Here is a 20,499-nt window from a genome sequence, read left to right as displayed (position 1 = left end):
GGAGCAGCGGTCTTCCAAACGCAATTTTGGAAAAAATTCACTTTTTTTAAATAAAAAATAAAAACAGTAAAGTTAGCCCAATTCTTTTCTATAATGTGAAAGATAATGTTACGCCAAGTAAATAGATACCCAACAAGTCATGCTTCAAGCTTCCTTACTAATGAGCTGGTAACTGACTGAGAAACTGACTGAGAAGTCAGCCCAATTCTCAAGTAACCCAAACCCCTCCTTCCTACACCAGTTCCTCAGCCACTTGTTCAGTTCCCCAAGCTTCTGCCTCTCTGGTGTGGCTCGAGGTACACAGGAAGTATTTCAGAAAAAAACACCTTGGAGGTCCTTTTCCTCAATCTATTCCCTAAGTCCCTGAAATAATTTTTTAAGGATCCTCCACCTTCCTCTTACTTTTTCATTGGGGCGAACATGCACCATGACTGCTGGGTCCTTCCCTAGCCCCGCCCAATAATTTGTCTACCCGATCCACAATGTGCTGAACCCAAGAGTCCGGTAAACAACACACTGTTCGGCGACCATAGTCATTTTGACAGGTAGCCCTCTCGGTCCTCCTAATAATTGAGTCCCCTACTACCACTACCTGTAACATTTCCTGAGTCTCTGCTCCCCTCCTTCCTGGAGCCATCGCTCCCCAGGCAGCTAGGGGAGGGTGCCTGTTCCAGCATTGCCACCCCTGAGCTGATATCCCCCATCATGTAACTTGGCATATTTGTTGGGGTGTACTAGCTCAGTCCCTCTTTCCCTCCATTCACCCAACTGCCTACCTCTGGTGCCTGCGTCTACACCCTCCTCTATGCTGGTCCCCGCCAGAACCTGCTGGGTAATGTCCAAGCTCCTTTCCAGGTTGTTAATGCTGGGCAGTGTTGCAACCTTGTTTTCTAGATCTAGGATCAGTGCTTCCAGAGAAATAGGTCCCTCACTCACATCATGCACAGCAGTATTCGCCCTCGATTGGTTCATCAAAGAACGCATACATGGAGCAAGATGTGCATCCCCAATTCTGTTGGACATTACCCTCTATTCAATAGGGATAATAATATCCTGCTAATTAGTTACCTACCCTAATCTAGCACCCCTGATACTAAAACTATTCCAGTTACTTAACAGGTCGCTCCTCTCACCTGGCTTTCAGTCCCAAGATGCTCCCAGTCTCAAGTTACTCCTAGTCAACAGAAACACCCGCCCGCTAAGGTACTCCCGCCCGCTAAGGTACTTTCCACCCAACTGCTTGGCCGCCCTGGTCTGGTATCAGATCCTGCAGCATCCCCATTAGCCTCTCTTCAATAAGACTGTGCCTGTGTGTGATAACCCTCCGCCCCCCCCCCCACTCGATCAACCGACCTGCTTACTGTTTACTGCTGTCTCCTCCTGTCAGAGCCCGTCCGTCCTCAGCCTCCCCTCACCACAGCCGCCGCCTGTCACTGTTCCCGATCCTGGCCTGTCTCGCCGATTAGTCTCCTTCCCCTCAGCCTCCCTCGGCGTCTCCCAAGTGTCTTGTGCACTCGCTGCACTGCTCTCTAATCTCTCTTCTCCTCTGCCTCTAGCGGTTGCCAGAAGCAGTGTCTCTTGGAGCCACCTGCGAAAGTACAGGTGGATCTTGAACCATTTTCCTGCGATCCAGTCAGACAAAAGGGCCGCTTGTGAGCCAAGAAAAAAAGCATCATGTTTATGACTAGGTTCCTTCCCCAGCCACCTGCAGAAGTAAAGTACTCTTGCCTCCCATAAGGCCCTTAATGATCTCCTTCATAGAGGCACCAAACGATCACCTACAAAAAGTAGATCAGTCAACACCTTTTTAGAAGCCTGGTCGGCTGACCCCTGAATCAACTCGCCAGCTCAGGAAGATGTTGATCCCCTTCCAGATACTGGCGTAAAATTTTGCCCATTCCATTAAGGTCTGAGATACCAAGGTGATAGACACCCGCCTCAAAATTGAACCCGCCACGGTGAAAAGGCATCTAACCAGAGCCTCAGCCTCCACCGCCAAAAGTATTGCCTAAATTAACCTGGAAACCTGAGCTTCTTCAGGAAGACACCTCAAAGGGATATCTCTGAGCGAAACGCTTCCAACCATACGTTTAGGGGATCCCAACTGACTAGCGACAATCTCGTTAAAATAGGCAGGAAAGGGGGAACACCTTAGTTACCTTGGAAGATCTGCGGGTGCCAAACTGCACCAGTGTCACTGACTCAACATCCGCCGAGTCCCCCAACTTAAGTTTCCCGCACTGACACAATCAGTGCCTCCACCAGCACCATTTCATGCGAGTGGCAGTGGAAGAAGATTCATCCCCCACTGTTCGAACACTCAGGGTGCGTGGACGCAGACCCAGTGGGTTGACTCGCTTCTGCGGCAGCCAAATCCACCTCAGGCTCTGGGGAGGCGGAGGTGAAGGCAGGGGGGTGCTTCTTGCTAGGCAGCCTTTGTAGAGCCTTATCAACCTTTGGCAAGTGACTGCAGGGCCGCTGTCATGGCCGCCAGGACAGAATGAGACCCAGAGGACCTTGCAGCTTCAAAGAGTGGGTCAGGTGGCGATACACATTCCAGGAGCTCCATGCTTAAACCGGAGCCACACTGTGCACAAAAGAAAAAAAAAAAAAAAAAAAACTGCACACGGCTACCACAACAATCAGCACACCCGTGGCGCTGTCTATAGCAGAGGAAGGACTTTATATCCACAGGGACTCACAACCATGCACCAACAGCTGGATCCAGAGTGCCATGCTGCGATCAGAAAGGAAGAGGAAGCGCTGACCCTGTCACTTGAGGCTCGCACCGCACTGGACTTCAAGAAAATGGCTCCCCCCCCCCCCCATAGACTACAATGGAAAACTCCAAAAACATGGCAGCTGGACTACACAAAAAAGGCCACCAAGGCTGAATACAGCTATCCACGGCAAAATGGCGGTGCCATGAGGGGCCGCATGGTACCTGGGACCCCACTGGACCTCAGGGAATTTGTAGTCCACCAAAGGACCCCTAAAAAGGAGCTGCCCTCTCCCACCACCCACCAGCTCAGCACCTAACACACCCACCCAGAAACACCCATGCACCCCAAAGGGGGACTAAGGGAGAAGAATGGGGGCATGTGAGGGTGACCATTACAGGGAAAAACCCATACCATCCCAAGGAAGGGCCCGTGTTCAACCAGCATTTGCCAGAGTAAAGAGGGGGGGGGGGGGGGGGGACACTAACCACACATTGGAATTAAGCAGGCACCACTCCTGGCAGTTCACTGCGCCATCTTGAAATGGGGGTGCTGCGGCCAGAGGCACACTGCAACTTTGGTCATGACCAGGGCTATGCGACATCGCAAGGCGTTTCACTCGCTGGCCAGCCCCTGTCCAGTGGGGCCATGTCGCGACCAACATAGCGCTGAGCTAATAGGTCGCGCTCGCTGGCTAAACAGAGAAGGCCATAAGGATCTAAGATATCCAGTGCGTCTCTCAGTCAGGCTGCCGATTGTAGTTCACACAAGAACAGAAAATAAATGGAAAAGAAAAAATGCCATGGCCGCAGATCACAGCAGGGAGCCAGGTCCTTACTCCTGACTAGGAAGTCCTATAGCAGGAAGTGATGGTATACGCCTGGGACTGCCTCGGGTGTAGCCAAAATTGTTTTAGTTTAGTTTGTAGCCAAAGATGTTTGCATAGTCCTACTCGTGAAGAGAATGCAGCATAAGCCCAAGGGTCTAAGACGACGTGGAGCTGTGTGTCAGTGAACAAAAGAGAAAATACCCTTTAACCGCTTGCCAACCACACGACTATTTACGTCGGCAGTCAGCCCCTCACAGGCAAAGCGACATAGGGCTACGTCGCTAGCCTGTGAGGGTCTAGGGAGCGAGCACGCGCCGCCGGAGGCGCGGTCAAGGACCACCCCCCCCACCCGCGCGTGTGCCCAGCGGACCCGATGTCCGCCGGTCACTCGCGATCGTCTGTTAGAGTAGGAGAAAGGCAGGCGGCCAATGTAAACAAGCCGCCTGTCATTTTCCCGTGTAAGAATAGTGATCATACGGTTTTACTATGTAGGACCGTTGATCACTGTTCCTACACCAATAGCCACATCCAATCACAGTAAGAATCACGCCCCTAGGGACACACTTAACCCCTCCCTCTCCAAAAAAGTTAACCCCTTCACTGCCAGTGTCATTTTACAGTATCAGTGCATATATATAGCACTGATTACTGTAGTAATGTCACTGGTAGCCCCAAAAGTGTCTAAAATGTTAGTCAAGGGTCCGATCTGTCCGCCGCAATGTCGCAGTACCTAAAAAAAAAAAAAAAAACCCCAGATCACCATTACGAGTAAAAAAAAAAAAAAAAATCTTCCCCTTAGTAAACGCAATATCTTTTGCGCAAACCAATCAAAATACGCTTTTTTTTTACCAAACATATGTAGCATAAAACAAATTGGCCTAAAATGTTAAAAAATTTTGATTTTTACATTTTTTTGGGAATTTCATATAAAAAAAAAAAAAACTGAATTTTTGTAAAATCTTACCTGTAAAATTCCTCTTAGTCCTCCGACAGTCGCCGCCTCTTCATATTCGTCACATATGGGGGTATTAGACTTTGCTCCGAAGGAGTAGCTAGGCAACAGAATATGTTAACATTAAAGCTTTTAACATATCCCACCCTCAAGGGGTGGTCCCCTCATTCAATACCCTCCTACTTCCTGCAACCATATCTCAGTTTCAGTGGAATAGCAGTAGAGTATACAACCAAACCCCAAAAGAGGGGCGGGGGCGGCGACTGTCGGAGGACTCAGAGAAAGGAATTTTACAGGTAAGATTTTACAAAAATTCAGTTTTCTCTTACGTCCTCCGACAGTCGCCGCCTCTTCATATTCGTCACATATGGGGACGTCCCAAAGCAGTGCAAACATGAGGGGTGGGAAACGCATCCGCGCCGAAAGGCAATGCAGTCTCCGCATCAAAGAAAGGAACCTTACCAAAGGAAGGAAACCAGCTGGGCTACAGGAAAAAACAAGTGCTCAATAGGAGCAACAACCCAGGAAAAGACAAATAACCAGGGGAAAAAACTTATCCCAACAGCCAGAGGTCCCCAACAAGGGACCCTAGGGAATTGCCGCACTAAGAACCTTGCGGCCAAAGGAAGCATCCGCGGATGCCTGAACATCTACTTTGTAGAATTTTGTGAAAGTGTGCACGGTCGACCAGGTCGCCGCCTTACACACCTGGGCTACAGAAGCCCCATGACGACAGGCCCAAGACGTACTCAGAGATCTAGTAGAGTGCGCCTTCACAGGCACAGGGGGAACCTTCCCCTGCAAAGCATAGGCCTGTTCAATGGTCTGCCTGATCCATTTGGCGATGGTAGAGGCCGACGCCGCCATGCCCTTCCGAGGACCCTCTGGAAGAACAAACAAGGAGTCCGTCTTTCGAAAAGACTCAGTCGATTTAAGGTAAACCCTTATCGCCCGAACAACATCCAAAGAATGTAATCTCACCTCCTTTGGATGTTTAGGCTTCGCGCACAGCGAAGGCAAGACAATATCCTCATTAAGATGGAATTCCGAAACTCGCTTCGGAAGAAAAGAAGGATTAGGTCGCAAGACCACCTTATCCAAATGAACAACCAGATACGGAGACTTGCAGGACAAAGCCGCCAGCTCCGACACTCTGCGAACCGAAGTGATCGCAACCAAAAAAGCGACCTTTTTGGACAACATAGACAACGAGATCTCCCTGATCTGTTCAAAAGGAGCACGTTGTAACACAGACAGAACGAGATTCAAGTCCCAAGGGGGCAGAGGATCCCTCCTAGGAGGAACCAGATGCCGCACTCCCTGAACAAAAGTGCCAACCAAGGAGTTGGAAGCCACGGGACGTTGAAACAGAACGGCCAGCGCAGACACCTGACCCTTTATCGTAGCCAGCGCCAAACGCTGATCGACACCCGTTTGAAGGAAGGACAGCACTCGGGAAACCGAGTACGTGCGGGGTGAAAACCCCCTGGACTCACACCAGGCAAAATAGGCCTTCCAAGTACGGTAATAAACCTTCCCCGAGGAAGACTTCCTCGCGTTGATCAAGGTATGAACGACCTCTGGGGAGAGACCCTTCTCCTTCAGGACCTCGGTCTCAACAGCCAGGCCGTCAAAGCCAGCGACTGTAAAGCAGGATGGTATATCGGTCCTTGAGACAGGAGATCGTCTTGAAGAGGCAGACGCCACGGGGCGTCGACCGCCAGATTCACGAGGTCTGCGTACCAGGACCGGCGAGGCCAGTCCGGTGCCACAAGAATCACCGCGCTGCGTTCCGAGTGTAACCTGCGAAGGAACCTGGACAGCAACTGAATCGGTGGAAACACGGGCCCACTAACGTGTCCGACACGTCTGCCCGAGGGTCGCGCGTCCTTGCCACGAACCTTCTCACCTTGTTGTTCAGACGAGACGCGAACAGGTCCACATCTGGAAGACCCCACTTCGCGCACAACATCTGGAAGACAGCCGGGTGGAGAGACCATTCCCCCTGATCCAGGGTCTGGCGACTCAGATAGTCCGCCCGCCAATTCTCCACCCCCGGAATGTGAACCGCCGTCATCGCCGGGACATGAGTCTCGGCCCAAGACAGAATGTCGGCCACTTCTCGAGCCGCTCGGGCACTCCTGGTGCCCCCTTGGTGGTTGATGTAGGCCACCGCCGTGGCATTGTCCGTCTGCACCCGAACTGGGCAGCCCTGCAGCCGGTCCGTCCAGCGATGAAGACAGATTTATCGCACGCAATTCCAGAATGTTGATCGGAAGGGAGGACTCCCCCTCCGACCAAGTCCCCTGGGCGGACAGAACGCCCAGAACACCTCCCCAGCCCGACAGGCTGGCATCCGTGGTGATTACCGTCCACGAGATAGGACGAAACAACTTGCCCCCGGACACCATCGGGGACTGGAGCCACCACAGAAGGTCTCTTCTGGTGCGATGACTCAACGAGATTTGAAGATCCAGAGATTGAGGTCGCCCGTCCCACATGGACAGGATCTCCGCTTGGAGACCCCGCGTGTGAAACTGGGCGAAGGGAATCGCCTCGAAGGCCGAGACCATCAATCCCAGACATCTCATGCACGTCCGCAGAGACGAGTGCGGAACGTCCCTGAGGGACCTGACTTCCTCCTGAAGAGTTCTGAGTTTGTCTTCCGGCAGGAAGACCTTCGCCTGCAACGAGTCCAGAATCATTCCCAGGTAGGGAAGACGAACCGACGGACTCAGTGTCGACTTTGGGAAATTTATCGTCCAACCAAACTCCTGCAGAGTTTGCATCGTGACAGACAGGTCCTTCTCCAGACCCTGGCTGGTCGCAGACCGAACCAGAATGTCGTCCAGATACCCCAGGACAGAAATGCCCTGGGCCCTCAATAATGCCAGAACCGGTGCAAGCACCTTGGTGAAGACCCGCGGAGCCGAGGCGAGAACAAAAGTCAACGCCACGAACTGGTAGTGATCCTCCGCAATGGCAAATCGAAGGTACCTCTGGTGACCCTCGAAAATGGGGATGTGAAGATACGCATCCTTCAAATCGATGGAGGCCATGAATTCCCCCGGAACCAGGGCAGCCACCACCGACCGCAGGGATTCCATGCGGAACTTGCGAACCGGCAGAGCGGTTCAGAGCCTTCAAGTCCAGAATTGGACGAACCTTGCCCTCCTTTCTGGGCACGGTGAACAGATTGGAATAAAACCCCCGAAATCTGTCCCGATGAGGCACCGGAACTACCACTCCCTGAGCCCTCAGGTCCCGCACCGCCAGGTGCAGGTCCCGCAAACGCTCTGGAGACAGTTGAAGATTTGAGGGAAAAAAAATCTGCTCTCCGGCCGAGAGAGAAACTCGATCTTGTAACCAGATCAAACGATCTCCTGAACCCATCTGTCCCGCACGCGGGCCAACCAGGGCTGAAGAAAACCGAGCAAGCGTCCCCCCACCCCAAAACTGGGTGAGGGCGCCCCTTCAGGCCGCACTGTTATGGGCTGCGGATCCGGATTGACCGGACTTCTGTTTCCCAGACCAGGGCTTCTTCTGAGAGCCTTGACCTTTGAACGGTTTGCCCTTGTAGTGTGACCGAAAGGCACGAAAGGACCCCTGAGGGGGCCGAAAATTAGCATGCTTCTTCCCAGAAGCCCCCTTAGCCTTGGGGAAATGGGGCAAGAGAGTGCTCTTACCTCCGGTGATCCCCTTAATCAACACATCCAAGGACTCCCCAAAAAGGCGAGACCCATCATAAGGCAGATTGGCTAAGGTCTTACGTGAAGATTGGTCCACCGACCAACATTTCAACCAAACCAGGCGGCGAGACAACACCGCCACGCTGTGCACACGTGCAGCCAACGGGACTAGGTCCAAGTCCGCATCACACAGATACATGACACCCTGGTGGATTTGATCCACCATATCCAGGGTCGCCAGCGAGGCCGAATTGGCCACTAGGACGCGCCTAAGCATCTGCGTCCAACTTGCGACCGCCTGGGCCGCCATGAGAGAGGCAAACAGAGCCTTAAGCATAGAACCCGTAACAGAATAAGTATGACGGGCAAGAGACTCCAATCTCCTATCCGTGGCATCACGGAACACAGGGGAATCCTCTGCAGGAATCGCAGTGGATTTGTTTAAAACCGCAATTGCGTGATCCACTGGGGGTGGCACACGCCACCTTTCATCAGTGGAAGGCGAGAAAGGATAACGCAGCTTGAACCTACTTGGTACAGCAAAAGGTTTGCGTAGATTGCGCCATTGTTCCTTAACAGCGCGCTGAAAATCATCATTGCAGGGAAAAACCTGCGGCGTCCTGCGTTTTCTCTGCGTCCCATAAGCCGCCAAGGCAGCGGGGGGACACACTTCATCCTGCAAACGCAGCGTTTGTTTTATGGAAGCAATCAATTCATCCATGATTGCAAGCTCTTCAGGCGAGCCAGGGGGAGAATTAACCCCTTCAACTTCAGCCTCCACCTCGGACCCCACTAGATCCAGGGAGGAGCGGGACCCCGATAAGGAGGCCCCCGCCATAACAGCCCCATCACCCTCAGAATCAGAGGAAAGAGAAACTCTGGGTCTTTTAGTAGATTGAGCAGCCACCAGCATCTGCACCTGAGCAGCAAGGCCAGCCACAATAGTGGCTAAATCCCCCCCTGGGGGGGAAACAGCGGTCCCCTGGCTTTCCACCAAGGCGGTAGGAAATTTGCCCTCCTGAGAATCCATTGCCCCTATTACAAATGCCGGATAATAAAGGGTTAACTGCCCCTTTAACAAGCGCAGCCCACCGCACCACACACAAGCACAATGAGACCCCCACAGGGACAATAAAACTGACACAGGCAATTGATAAGAAGGATATAACCTGAGGAGACCCTCGCCGCTGCTGCTGCCTCGATCGGTGTTCCTGGAGAAGAGGAAGTGATGCTGCCAAGGCGCTCTATGAAAGCCTATGGGAGGCTACAAGAAAATGGCCGCCATGCATGTAGAACATGCGGCCGGAGCGAGTGTAGGCAAAATGGCGCCGTTTGGCGCCGAAACCGCCGCTCCACAGTACAGAAATGCACACATGTCACCCATGTATAAAAAACATGTTAGATCGCCGCAGCGATCGCTGTATAGTGCCCAAACATGCCCCACAGCACACAGCTTCTCACACTGACAAGGCAGACACACACAGTGTCACACAGCTCCCCCCCCCCCTTGCAGCCCACAGCATGCAGCAGAGTGATAGGGAGACAAACAGTGTGAACAGAGGCAGGTTACACAGTCCCAGACTGACACCCCCCCAGACAGACAGGTCCCCACATAGATACACTTACCTCACAATGGCGTGGGGGACCCGCACAGGCGAACAAGCCGCTGCACATGAGGCAGGGAGAGTCGCATACAAGACGCACAGAATGGGGGTTAAGAAACCGCACAGCGTCCAGTGAGGTAGCCACCTCACCAATCATCCCTGCACCGAACAGGGATGGGTCGTTCACTGTGCCAGGAGCGTTACCTGGCTGAACGCTCGATGGCAGGCTGGGAAGCCACTGACCCACGACCTGCGACCAGGGGGATCAGCCCGAGACCCAGCCCGCATGATCCTCTTCATCCGAAGAACTAACGCTGACAAAAAGAACAGCTAAGTAAAGGTAGAGAGAAAACGCAAACAAAAAATCAAAAAAGAAGAAAGAGTCTGGGGCACAAAGCCCCAGCACAGAGAGAGCCAGCCACTCCTGACAAGCTAGACATTAAAAACTGAGATATGGTTGCAGGAAGTAGGAGGGTATTGACTGAGGGGACCAGCCCTTGAGGGTGGGATATGTTAAAAGCTTTAATGTTAACATATTCTGTTGCCTAGCTACTCCTTCGGAGCAAAGTCTAATACCCCCATATGTGACGAATATGAAGAGGCGGCGACTGTCGGAGGACGTAAGAGAAAATGGATTTTTGTAAGATCTTACCGTAAAATCCTTTTCTCTTAAGCTCATTGACAGACGTAGTCCTCGTTGATTCAACACACTCGGGTTATGCTGCTCTCTACAGGAGTAGGACTAGACAGGAAAGAAAACACTCTGGCCACACCTTAGGGGCAGTCCCAGAGGGTATATCCTCTCTCTGCTACAGCAAATCAGTTATGTCACAAAGCAGTGTTTATAGAATTTAACCCAACCCAACTCAAAAACAGAGGGGCGGGTACTACGTCTGTCAATGAGCTTAAGAGAAAAGGATTTTACGGTAAGATCTTACAAAATCAATTTTTCTCTGTCGCTCATTGACAGACGTAGTCCTCGTTGATTCAACACACTCGGGACGTCCCAAAGCAGTACCACAAATGAGGGGTGGGAAAATGGAAATTAAATCCAATCTAGAAGGCCCAACCGGTGCCAACTAGAAGTCTTCAATGCTCATCAATCAAAGATGAGACAACAGAAAATTCCAACAGAAAAAAACCCCTTGAGGTAGACCACCGGTCTCCTCAAATTGCGGCCTGCAAAACCTTGCGGCCAAATGAGGCATCCGCCGATGCCATCACATCAATCTTATAAAATTTTGTAAAGGTATGTACCGACGACCAGGTGGCCGCCTTACATACCTGGACCACTGACGCCTGATGGCGGAAAGCCCAGGAAGTACTGAGCGCTCGAGTGGAGTGCGCCCTAACAGGGAACGGAGGACTCCGACCCTTAATAGAATAAGCCTGTACCACCGTCTGTCTAATCCATTTGGAGATCGTCGCGGCAGATGCAGGCAACCTCTTTCTGGGGCCATCCGTGATCACAAAAAGTGAATCCGTCTTACGGAACGATTCCGTAGCTTTCAGGTATACCCTGATTGCCAGAACCACATCCAAGGAATGCAACGCATGTTCGATGACGATTGGGCTGAGGACACAAGCAAGGTAGTACAATATCTTCATTTAGATGAAAGTCTGAAACCACCTTTGGAAGAAAAGATGGCTTAGGATGAAGAACTACCTTATCCCTATGAATCACTAAGTATGGGGACTGGCATGACAATGCAGCCAGTTCTGACACCCTGCGTGCAGAAGTGATAGCCACTAAGAAGGCTACCTTCTGGGATAAAGTCAGCAAGGGAATCTCCCTGATGTTTTCAAAGGGAGGTTTCTGCAGAACCGACAAAACCAAATTAAGATCCCAAGGCGGTAAGGGCGCGCGGACTGGTGGAGCTAGGTGCCGCACCCCCTGGATGAAATTCCGCACCAAGGATTTTGTAGCCAAAGGCTTCTGAAAGAAGATTGCTAATGCTGAAACCTGACCCTTGATGGTGCTCAAGGCTAGTTTCTGCTCAACCCCCTTTTGAAGAAAGGCCAATATTCGGGTCACCGAATAGGTACGTGGAGGAATTCCTAACGATTCGCACCACGCGAAATAAGTCTTCCATGTGCGATAATAGACCTTGCTGGAAGTCGCTTTCCTTGCCTTAGAGTAGGAATAACTGAAGCTGACAAACCTCTGTCCTTCAGTACCTGGGTCTCAATGGCCAGGCCATTAAAACCAGCGACTGTAAAGCACGATGGAAGATTGGTCCTTGAGACCGCAGACACTCTCTGAGAAGAAGTTCCCAAGGAACGTCCGCGACTAGCATGTCCAAGTCGGCCAGACCGGCTTGAAGAGGCCATCCTAGAATTTCCAGGACAACTGGCGCTGACTGGATCCAAACCAGGCTGCCCTAGAGCTATCTGGCCCCGGCCATCCGACAAAGTCTGATCGTTCTCTGTTCCCACACATTTATCAGACACCTGATTCCTATCAGGAGTGGTGATTTCTCCTGGTTGAACCACAGGGACCGAAGTCACCCGGCTAGAGGCTCCTTGGTCTGTCTGTTCAACCGAATCCGATTCTTGTGGGGAACTGAGGCTAATCTTTGGAAAAGGTAAAGAAAATGATCTGTTTAGGGAACGGTAACTACCGCTCCCTGTAGTACTTAGATGTTGGAAGGGAAGAATCGCACCGGTAGCAGTGGTCGATGCTCGATCTAATGCCCTGAATACCGGTGAAGACGTCCCCCCACCCTCAAGCCGGTTGGGGGCGCACCTTCAGGCTGTGTAATCCTTTGCTTCAGGTTTGGCTGAGTCGGTCTTTTGTCTGTCCGACCAGCCCTTCTTGAACCCTCCTGGAGGAGTCTTGCCCTTCCCGCTTGCTCCAGCTGAGCGAACGAACCCTTTATGGACGGTAAAGAAAGGTCCCCGCTTGTTACGAGGTCCTTTAGCTTTAGCAGCCTGTGGCAAAAAAGTGCTTTTGCCCCCCGTGGCATCCTTAATGATCTCATCTAGGGTGGCCCCAAATAGGCGATTCCCCTGAAAGGGGAGATTCGTCAAGGTCTTTTTGGAACCTAGGTCTGCTGACCAGCATTTTAACCACAGCACACGTCTGAGGATTACCGCTGACATAGATGCATGCCCTAATAGGGGGGTAGCATCCAAGGCTGCGTCACAGATAAACTGTAGTCCTTGTATAATCTGTTCCATCAAATCAGATGTTGCCTGGGGGATATCTTTCCCCTTCAGGTCCTGGCGCACCATTCTCGCCCATTCCGTTAATGTCTGAGACACTAAACCAATGACAATTACTGGTCTAAAGGCTGACCCTATCAGGGAAAAGATAGCATCCTCCACCGGAATAACCGTGGCTTTATTCAGTCTGGAAATAGGTGGATCCACCACTGGTGGTACCGTCCATTTCTTAATGAGGGATTCCTCAAACGGATAGCGTCTAGCAATGCGCTTGGAAATAGTAAAGGTACGCTTAGAATGCTCCCATTCTTGTTTAATTTTATTACCAAAACACTTGGGTACAGGAAAAACCTTCACCGTTTTGGTGGGTTTGTTAGTACCAAAGGGAATCTCTGTTTCAGTTGCCTCTGCTGGTAAAACTTCAAGTCTTAAGGTTTCCCGAACCGCCACAACTAGTGCGTCCACCAATGCTTCTTCCTGAATTATGGCGGAAGCATGAACGTCCTCCTCACTGTCTGAGGGAACTTTACCTGAGACAACATCCCCTGCAGAGGGACCTGCAGCTGCAATGACCATCTCAGAATCTGAATCTGAAGTATCAGATGATATAGGGGTAGGCGGGGGTCGCTTTCTTGACCCCCGTTCCTGACAGGCCGTCTCCACCCGAGCCACCAAAGACTCCAAAACTGCTGTAGATGCATCCATACTCTGTGCACCGGCGGGTCCCGCGGCCCCCTCGAGGGAAACAGGTGGGGGTACTTGTGTGGCAGGGTCCATGATAATTCCGGATGCTACCCGGAAAAAATCAATTTGCCAAAAAAAATAAAACCACTTTTTTCTTTTTTTCTTTTTTTTTTTTTCAGACCCCCAGCGCCACAAAGCCCCTCAGTGTACCTGCTTAGGGACCCCTATAGAGCGAGAGAGAGAGAGAGATAGACCCCAGGGCTCACCACTTGATGCTCAGAGTTTCAACTGCAACTTGTCTCAGCACTGTCTAGAGCAGACAGGAAGTCTCTTGGCTGGCTTCCCGGGAAAGAAAGGAGGCGGCTCCGCCCCTCTGCACGCCTTCCGGCGCCTCCCCTAGCTCCACAAGGTGTTTGAGTCACCTCAAACATGGCCGCCCCCATGCTGGAGACACGAGGCTACGCCAAAATGGCGGCCTCGTGCGATCTACCAGACAATGGCGGCGGCCTGCACAGAATAGCGGCATGTCTGCAGAAGGATCTCGGCCTCACAACCCTTCACCCTCATGGTGGTCAGCGGTACCGGACCCTGGCGGGCCGTATACGGTCCGTGGCTGTCGGGAGGCATCTGTTTAGCTGGAGGAATGATCTGGAATGCAGTATACATATATAGACATCACCCTGTGGCTTCTTACAGGTAGGATACTTTATACTATCACCGTAAAGTTCTAGTACTGCCACTGACTTCATCATTTTAACATCTTTGCAATTAGATTGTCAGCTCCCAAACCAAGCCTCCTGGCTTTTTGTTCACAAAAATCACACTCAAACAGGGGGATCTGTGACATGTTATAGGATAGAGGGAAGACCCATCCTTACCATTACAGCGAGGGGCCCGCGTTCACCACAAGACCCGTCAGGGGGAAAGGGGAAACATACTACTCACCATACCGGAACCAGGCGGGCGCCAACTCCTGACAGTACCCCTCTCCACCGAGGTGGGAGGGCTGTCGACCAGTACGGACGCCGTGGCTCATGGTCTTAGGCGTTTCGGCGAGACGTTTAACTCGCAGGGTCAGTCCCCGTCCAGTGGGACTATGTCGCGGCCGACCCAGCGCGGAACTATGGCCTGCACGCGCTCGTAGGCTGAACTGGGGTGACCACTGGATCTCAACATCCAGCCCGTCGCCCAGTTCAGCTTTCTTGCTTGAAGATCTCACAGGAACACTGGAGAAAAAAAGCGGTCTAAAAAATCTTTTCTAAGAAAAAAATCCTGCCAGGACCGAAGATCCCAGCAAGGTATCTAGGTCCTTACTCCTAACTAGACAGAAAAAAACTGATTTGCTGTAGCAGAGAGAGAGAGGATATACCCTCTGGGACTGCCCCTAAGGTGTGGCCTGAGTGTTTTCTTTCCTGTCTAGTCCTACTCCTGTAGAGGGCAGCATAACCCGAGTGTGTTGAATCAACGAGGACTACGTCTGTCAATGAGCGACAGAGAAATATTGTTATTTTTGCAAAATTGACGCTCTTTTTTGTTTATAGCGCATGATCATAGAAAAAAAAAAAAAAAACACACAGGTGATCAAATACCACCAAAAGAAAGCTCGGTTTGTGGGAAAAAAAAAAAAAAAAAAAAAGGACGTCAAATTTTGTTTAGGTACAGCGTCGCACGACCGCACAATTGTCCGTTAAAGTCACGCAGTGCCGAATCGCAAAATGGGCCCTGGTCAGGAAGGGGGTAAAATCTTCCGGGGCTTGTGGTTAAACTTGAATACAAAAAAAAAAACAAAAAAAAACAAACACACACACAATGACCCAATTTCTTAGTAAAAATATAAAAGAGGTCACCCTAAATCAATACCAAACATACCACGCTTTAAAATTGTCCACGCCCGCGCAGCGGTGACAAACAACGTAAATTTTATGATCCAAAAGTTGACCCTTTAAAAGCAATTACAGGTTACCACATTAGAACTATAGAAGAAATCTAGTGCTAGAATTACTGCCCATGATCTGACGTTCACAGCGATACCTCATGTGTGGTATGATCACTGTTTGCATGTGTTAAGGACCGAAACACACGTTCGCCATTGCGTGCTAGCATGGGGGGGGGGGGATTAATTTTTTTATTTGCAAACGGTTTTAATTTTTATTTTTTTTTTATCATTTTTATTGCTGTCATCCATAGGGTCATGACAGGTACTCTTTATGGAGGGATCTGGGATCAATAAGACCCAAAATCCCTCCCTTGCACTTGAAAGTATTAAAAATGCCAAGATCATCATACTGAATACTATTATTTTCAAAAAGTGCCGCCGATGACAGCCAGGTAAACCTGAAGTGATGTCATGTCACCACTTCCAAGTTACCATGGTGAAGACCCAATCAAAGCCAATCTCAGCTTTGTATGGGTCTAAGGCCAGCCGGCGAATGTGCCGACTAGTAGCTGGGGCCTCTACTGCTTGTAATAGCCACTGAGGGGCTCTAAAAAAAAAAAAAAACGGTACCGGGGTGCTGCAGGCAAGCCCCCCCCAGTACAACCACTTGAAGTTAAATGACATACCAGGTACATGATTTGGCAGTAAGGGCATAAGATTAACAAAAGGAAGTGAAAAAAAGGCATATTTATTACTGTGTGTGGCGCTTAGGCTTTAACAGCAAGTCCACTTACGCATCAACACATTACCCTTGTATTTCTTATAATAATCTTCAATTCCTACCTGCCATAAAGTGTTTTTCTTTGGGGATTCATCTTCATTTTGATCATCCATTACTGAAGTGTTCTAAGGGGGAAAAAAAAGTTTTATTATTCTTTTGTACTTATTATGCTATAAAATTTAAATCACTGCATGCAAAGCTAATTACTTATGCAAAACTCTCAATTGACAACATTTGCATCCAGTCATGTCATCTATAGGATAAATATCCTTAACACTTTTAATCATGCATTGCATACTTTTATAGGACAGGTCTGGTTCACTCTTAAAGGATAAGAACACCCCAACACGAAAATTCCTGCGCATCTATAGATCCCCACGATCTAACACAAACCTACCCAGCCCTGTAAAGAAGAAATTGGTATACTTACCTTTTTTTGAAGCCAATCCGATCTGATCCCAAACTCCGAGCTGTCAGCTTGCGGCTTCGCTGTGGAGCAGGTGCAGAGGACACAGCCAACAAAGGAAGCCCCATGCTAGTCTACGGGTGACATCACTTCCCATTCATTTCACAGCCATTGTCGGCCGTGTCACCACTGGAGATCGGGTCGATTCGGCTTTAAAAAAGGTATTAATACTAATTTCTTCTTTACAGGGCAAGATAAATTTGTGTTAGATCGTGGAGATCTAGATAGAAATTTCAGTTTTAGGGTGCACTTATCCTTTAATAAGGCAATGCATTAGATGCCGCGAGGTGCTCTCTCATCTCAGTTTGATACATTACTATTAGCCCGTTTTGGCAACCTGTGAACTGCAATCTACCAGCAGATCGCAGCCAGATGACTGGTAGATCGCCTGGGCTTGCTGACCCGCCATGGATGGAGGTGAAGGGGGGGGGGGGGGAGCATAGGCACTACATCAAGGCACATAGCCACGGAGGGAGCAGAGAAGCGGCAGCAGCCGTTCCGGAGGCACCGGCCAGCCGCACAAGTCGACACCTCTTCTAAAGTTCCAGAAGAAATGCCAGGCAGAGTGATACCAACATTACTCTGCCTCCAATTCCTGGTAGCTGCGGGATCGACAGCATGAAGCAGCACTGCTTGCAAGGTCAGTGTCACTGCTCTTCAGATACTATACATAATATCAGTTACAGTGCATCCGGAAAGTATTCACAGCGCTTACATTTTTCCACATTTTATGTTACAGCCTTATGGATTAAATGTATTATTTTCCTCAAAATTCTACAAACAATACCCAATAAGGTCATTGGGAAAGAAGTTTTTGAAATCTTTGCAAAAAACTTATGCAAAATAAAACCCCCAAAAAATTAAAATAAAAATCACACATACATAAGTATTCACAGCCTTTGCTCAATACATTGTTAAAGCACCTATGGCACCAATTACAGCCCTAAGTCTTTTTTGAGTATGATACTACAAGCTTGGCACACCAATTTTTGGGCAGTTTCTCCCATTCTTCTTTGCGGGACCTCTTAAGCTCCATCAGGTTGGATGGGGAGAGTCCGTGCACAGCCATTTTTAGATCTCTCCAAAGATGTTCAATCGGGTTCAAGTCCGGGGTCTGGTTGGACCACTCTCAGAGTTGTCCCATCGACACTCCTTTGTTATCTTGGCTGTGTGCTTAGGGTCATTGTCCTGTTGGAAGATGAACCTTCGCCCCAGTCTGAGGTTCAAAACGCTCTGGAGCAGGTTTTCATCAAGGAGGTCTTTGTACATTGCTGCATTAATCTTTTCCTCGATCCTAGTCTTCGAGTGCCTGTCGCTGGTATTGGCCAGGTGATTGTGCCTGGTTTACTCCAGATATGATGATTGCCCTTAAGGACAAAGAGATCAGCCTTTGTTTAATTAGACCAGAGAATTTTGTTTCTCATGGTCTGAGTCTCCATCAGGTGCCTTTTGGCAAACTCCAAGAGGGCGGTCCTGTGCCTTTACTGAGTGGTTTTTGTCTGGCCACTCCAACAGGCCTGATTGGTGGAGTGCTGCAGAGATGGTTGTTCTTCTGAAAGGTTCTCCTCTAGCCACAGAGAAACACTGTAGCTCTGTCAGAGTGACCATCAGGTTCACTCTGACTATGCTCTAGGAAGAGTCCTGGTGGTTCCCAACTTCTTTCATTTACAGATGGAGGCACTGCTCACTGGGACCTTCAATGCTGCAGACATTTTTCTGTACCCTTCCCCAGATATGTGCCTCAATAGAATCCTGTCACGGAGGTCTACAGACAATTCCTTGGACTCCATGGCTTGGTTTGTGCTGACATGCACTGTTAACTGTGGAACCTTATACAGACTATGGATGCACCGAAATGAAAAATTCTGGGCCGAAACCGAAAATTCAGGATGCCCTTGGCCGAAACCAAAAATTACTTTTCCCCCAAATGATTTTAAATTAGATCAGCAGTGATGAGTTGCCTGTCATTCATCTAACAGCTCCACATACGTAGTGGGCAAGCTAGTTCAGATGACGGCATCCTATGCAGCCTGCGGGAAAGGAATTGTGTATGTCTGTATGGCTGAAGCAATGCTGCAAAAATGTTTGTTGTGTTGTGACAGTGGGACGCCGCCCCTTCCAGAACACTCCAATCAGCGATCTCCACCATTGGCTAAGAGAGCTGACTGGGAGTCAGTCGGCTGCTGGTTTTCCAGCATGCTCGTCTGACTTCTGTTGGACAGACCTATCAGATTCTGCAACCTAAAGGGACGTTCGGCCAAAAACAAACTTACTGCGCATGTGCCATGTGTTCCAACATGGCCGTAATGCATTGCAATAGGTTTCCTAATGTGACAGAATACGTAGCAGCGGCGGACATTTTCTTACACCAAACGCAAGTCTTGAATTGTACATTTATTGTAACAGAAAATGCTGTGAATCGCATACTCCACACAGCGGTGTGTGGTGCAAATTCCCAGAAGTAGATAGTAATAAAATGTGAACAGCAATATTCAAAAGAAATATAACAGCATGATTCGCACACTAGACAAAAAAAATTGCAAATAATGCAACAGATCAAGAAAAAAATTCTTAATAGATGTGCAAATATGACAATAAGTGCTGAAAAATGAGTATAATTTAGGATACCCATTTTTCAGCACTTCTTGTCAAATGTGCACATGTTATGGTTAGGAATGTATTCCTGAATCTGTTGCATTATTTGCAAATTTTTTTGAGCATTGTGTAGTATGGGAATCATGCTGCTATATTTTATTTGATCATCAACTTTTTGGAATTTGCATCACATACCGCTGCGTGGAGTATGCGATTCACGTCATTTTAGAAATAGCGCTTTAATAGGAAATTGCATTGAAGAGTTTTTGCAGGACCTTCACACACTGTTGGAAAGACAGACAGAGATTGCATTGAAGAATTATTGCTGGACCTAAACACACTGTGGAGGCACAACTGCAAGCAATGACAGAGATCTCTCTCCAATTGCAAGCTGCACTAGACTGTGATTATACATTTCATCCCTTCTAACTACCGACGCTTTTGGAGGAGAAAAGGGGACAAGCTGTTTTTTTACACAAGCAGACATCCACGTTACCTTCCTCCGCAGCGAACAGCACATGAAGGGAGGAGGTGGGTGGACCGATTCAGCAATAGGGTCGGAGGAGGATCCGCTGTGCATTCTGGGTCCCTCTCCCCCGAGACACTAGTCACTGGTTGCTAGACCCCAGTCGGCTGGCCATCTACCAACCCCTGTAGGTCACAATGAAGCGCCGGCTTAAAATCGCAGCGGTCAGCAGAGATACCCGCAAATGATAGGGAAGTGAAGGGCTCACTTTACGGGTATCAGCGGCCATACATTTTCGGCATCCTTAACCCCTTATCAGCCGAAATTGGATAGTCACATTTTCGGACGAAATTATCAGTGCCCGAAAATTCAGTGCACTTCTAATAGACAGGTGTGAGCCTTTCCAAATCTTGCCCAATTACCCAAATTTACCACAGATGGACTCCAATGAAGTTGTAGAAACATCTCAAGGATGATCAATGTAAACAGGATACACCTGAGCTCAATTTGAGTGTAATGGCAAAGGCTGGTAATACTTATGTACATGTGATTTTTTTTTTTAATACATTTGCATAGATTTCAAACAAACTTTTTTCATGTTGTCATTATGGGGTAATACTATGAAGCCCCGGGGGGGGGGGGGGGGGGGGACAGGAAGGAATTTTTACCCCT

At 49.5% G+C, this 20,499-nt stretch overlaps 1 protein-coding gene across 2 annotated transcripts in view; it reads right to left on the bottom strand.

Moving 5' to 3' along the window:
* FBXW11 (F-box and WD repeat domain containing 11) overlaps nucleotides 1–20,499 on the bottom strand; it is a 565,949-nt gene that overhangs the window by 476,346 nt on the left and 69,104 nt on the right. For both annotated transcript variants that reach the window (XM_082256216.1, XM_082256217.1), the window contains one exon: nucleotides 16,363–16,425. In XM_082256216.1, the coding sequence (XP_082112342.1) occupies nucleotides 16,363–16,425 (63 nt within the window). The remainder of the gene's footprint in view (nucleotides 1–16,362; nucleotides 16,426–20,499) is intronic.

The sequence above is a fragment of the Pelophylax lessonae genome, assembly GCF_965119305.1.
Source record: "Pelophylax lessonae genome assembly, chromosome: 4".
NCBI classification, from domain to species: domain Eukaryota; kingdom Metazoa; phylum Chordata; class Amphibia; order Anura; family Ranidae; genus Pelophylax; species Pelophylax lessonae.
Note: the sequence above shows the minus strand (reverse complement) of the source record. Positions and strands in the feature narration are given on the sequence as shown.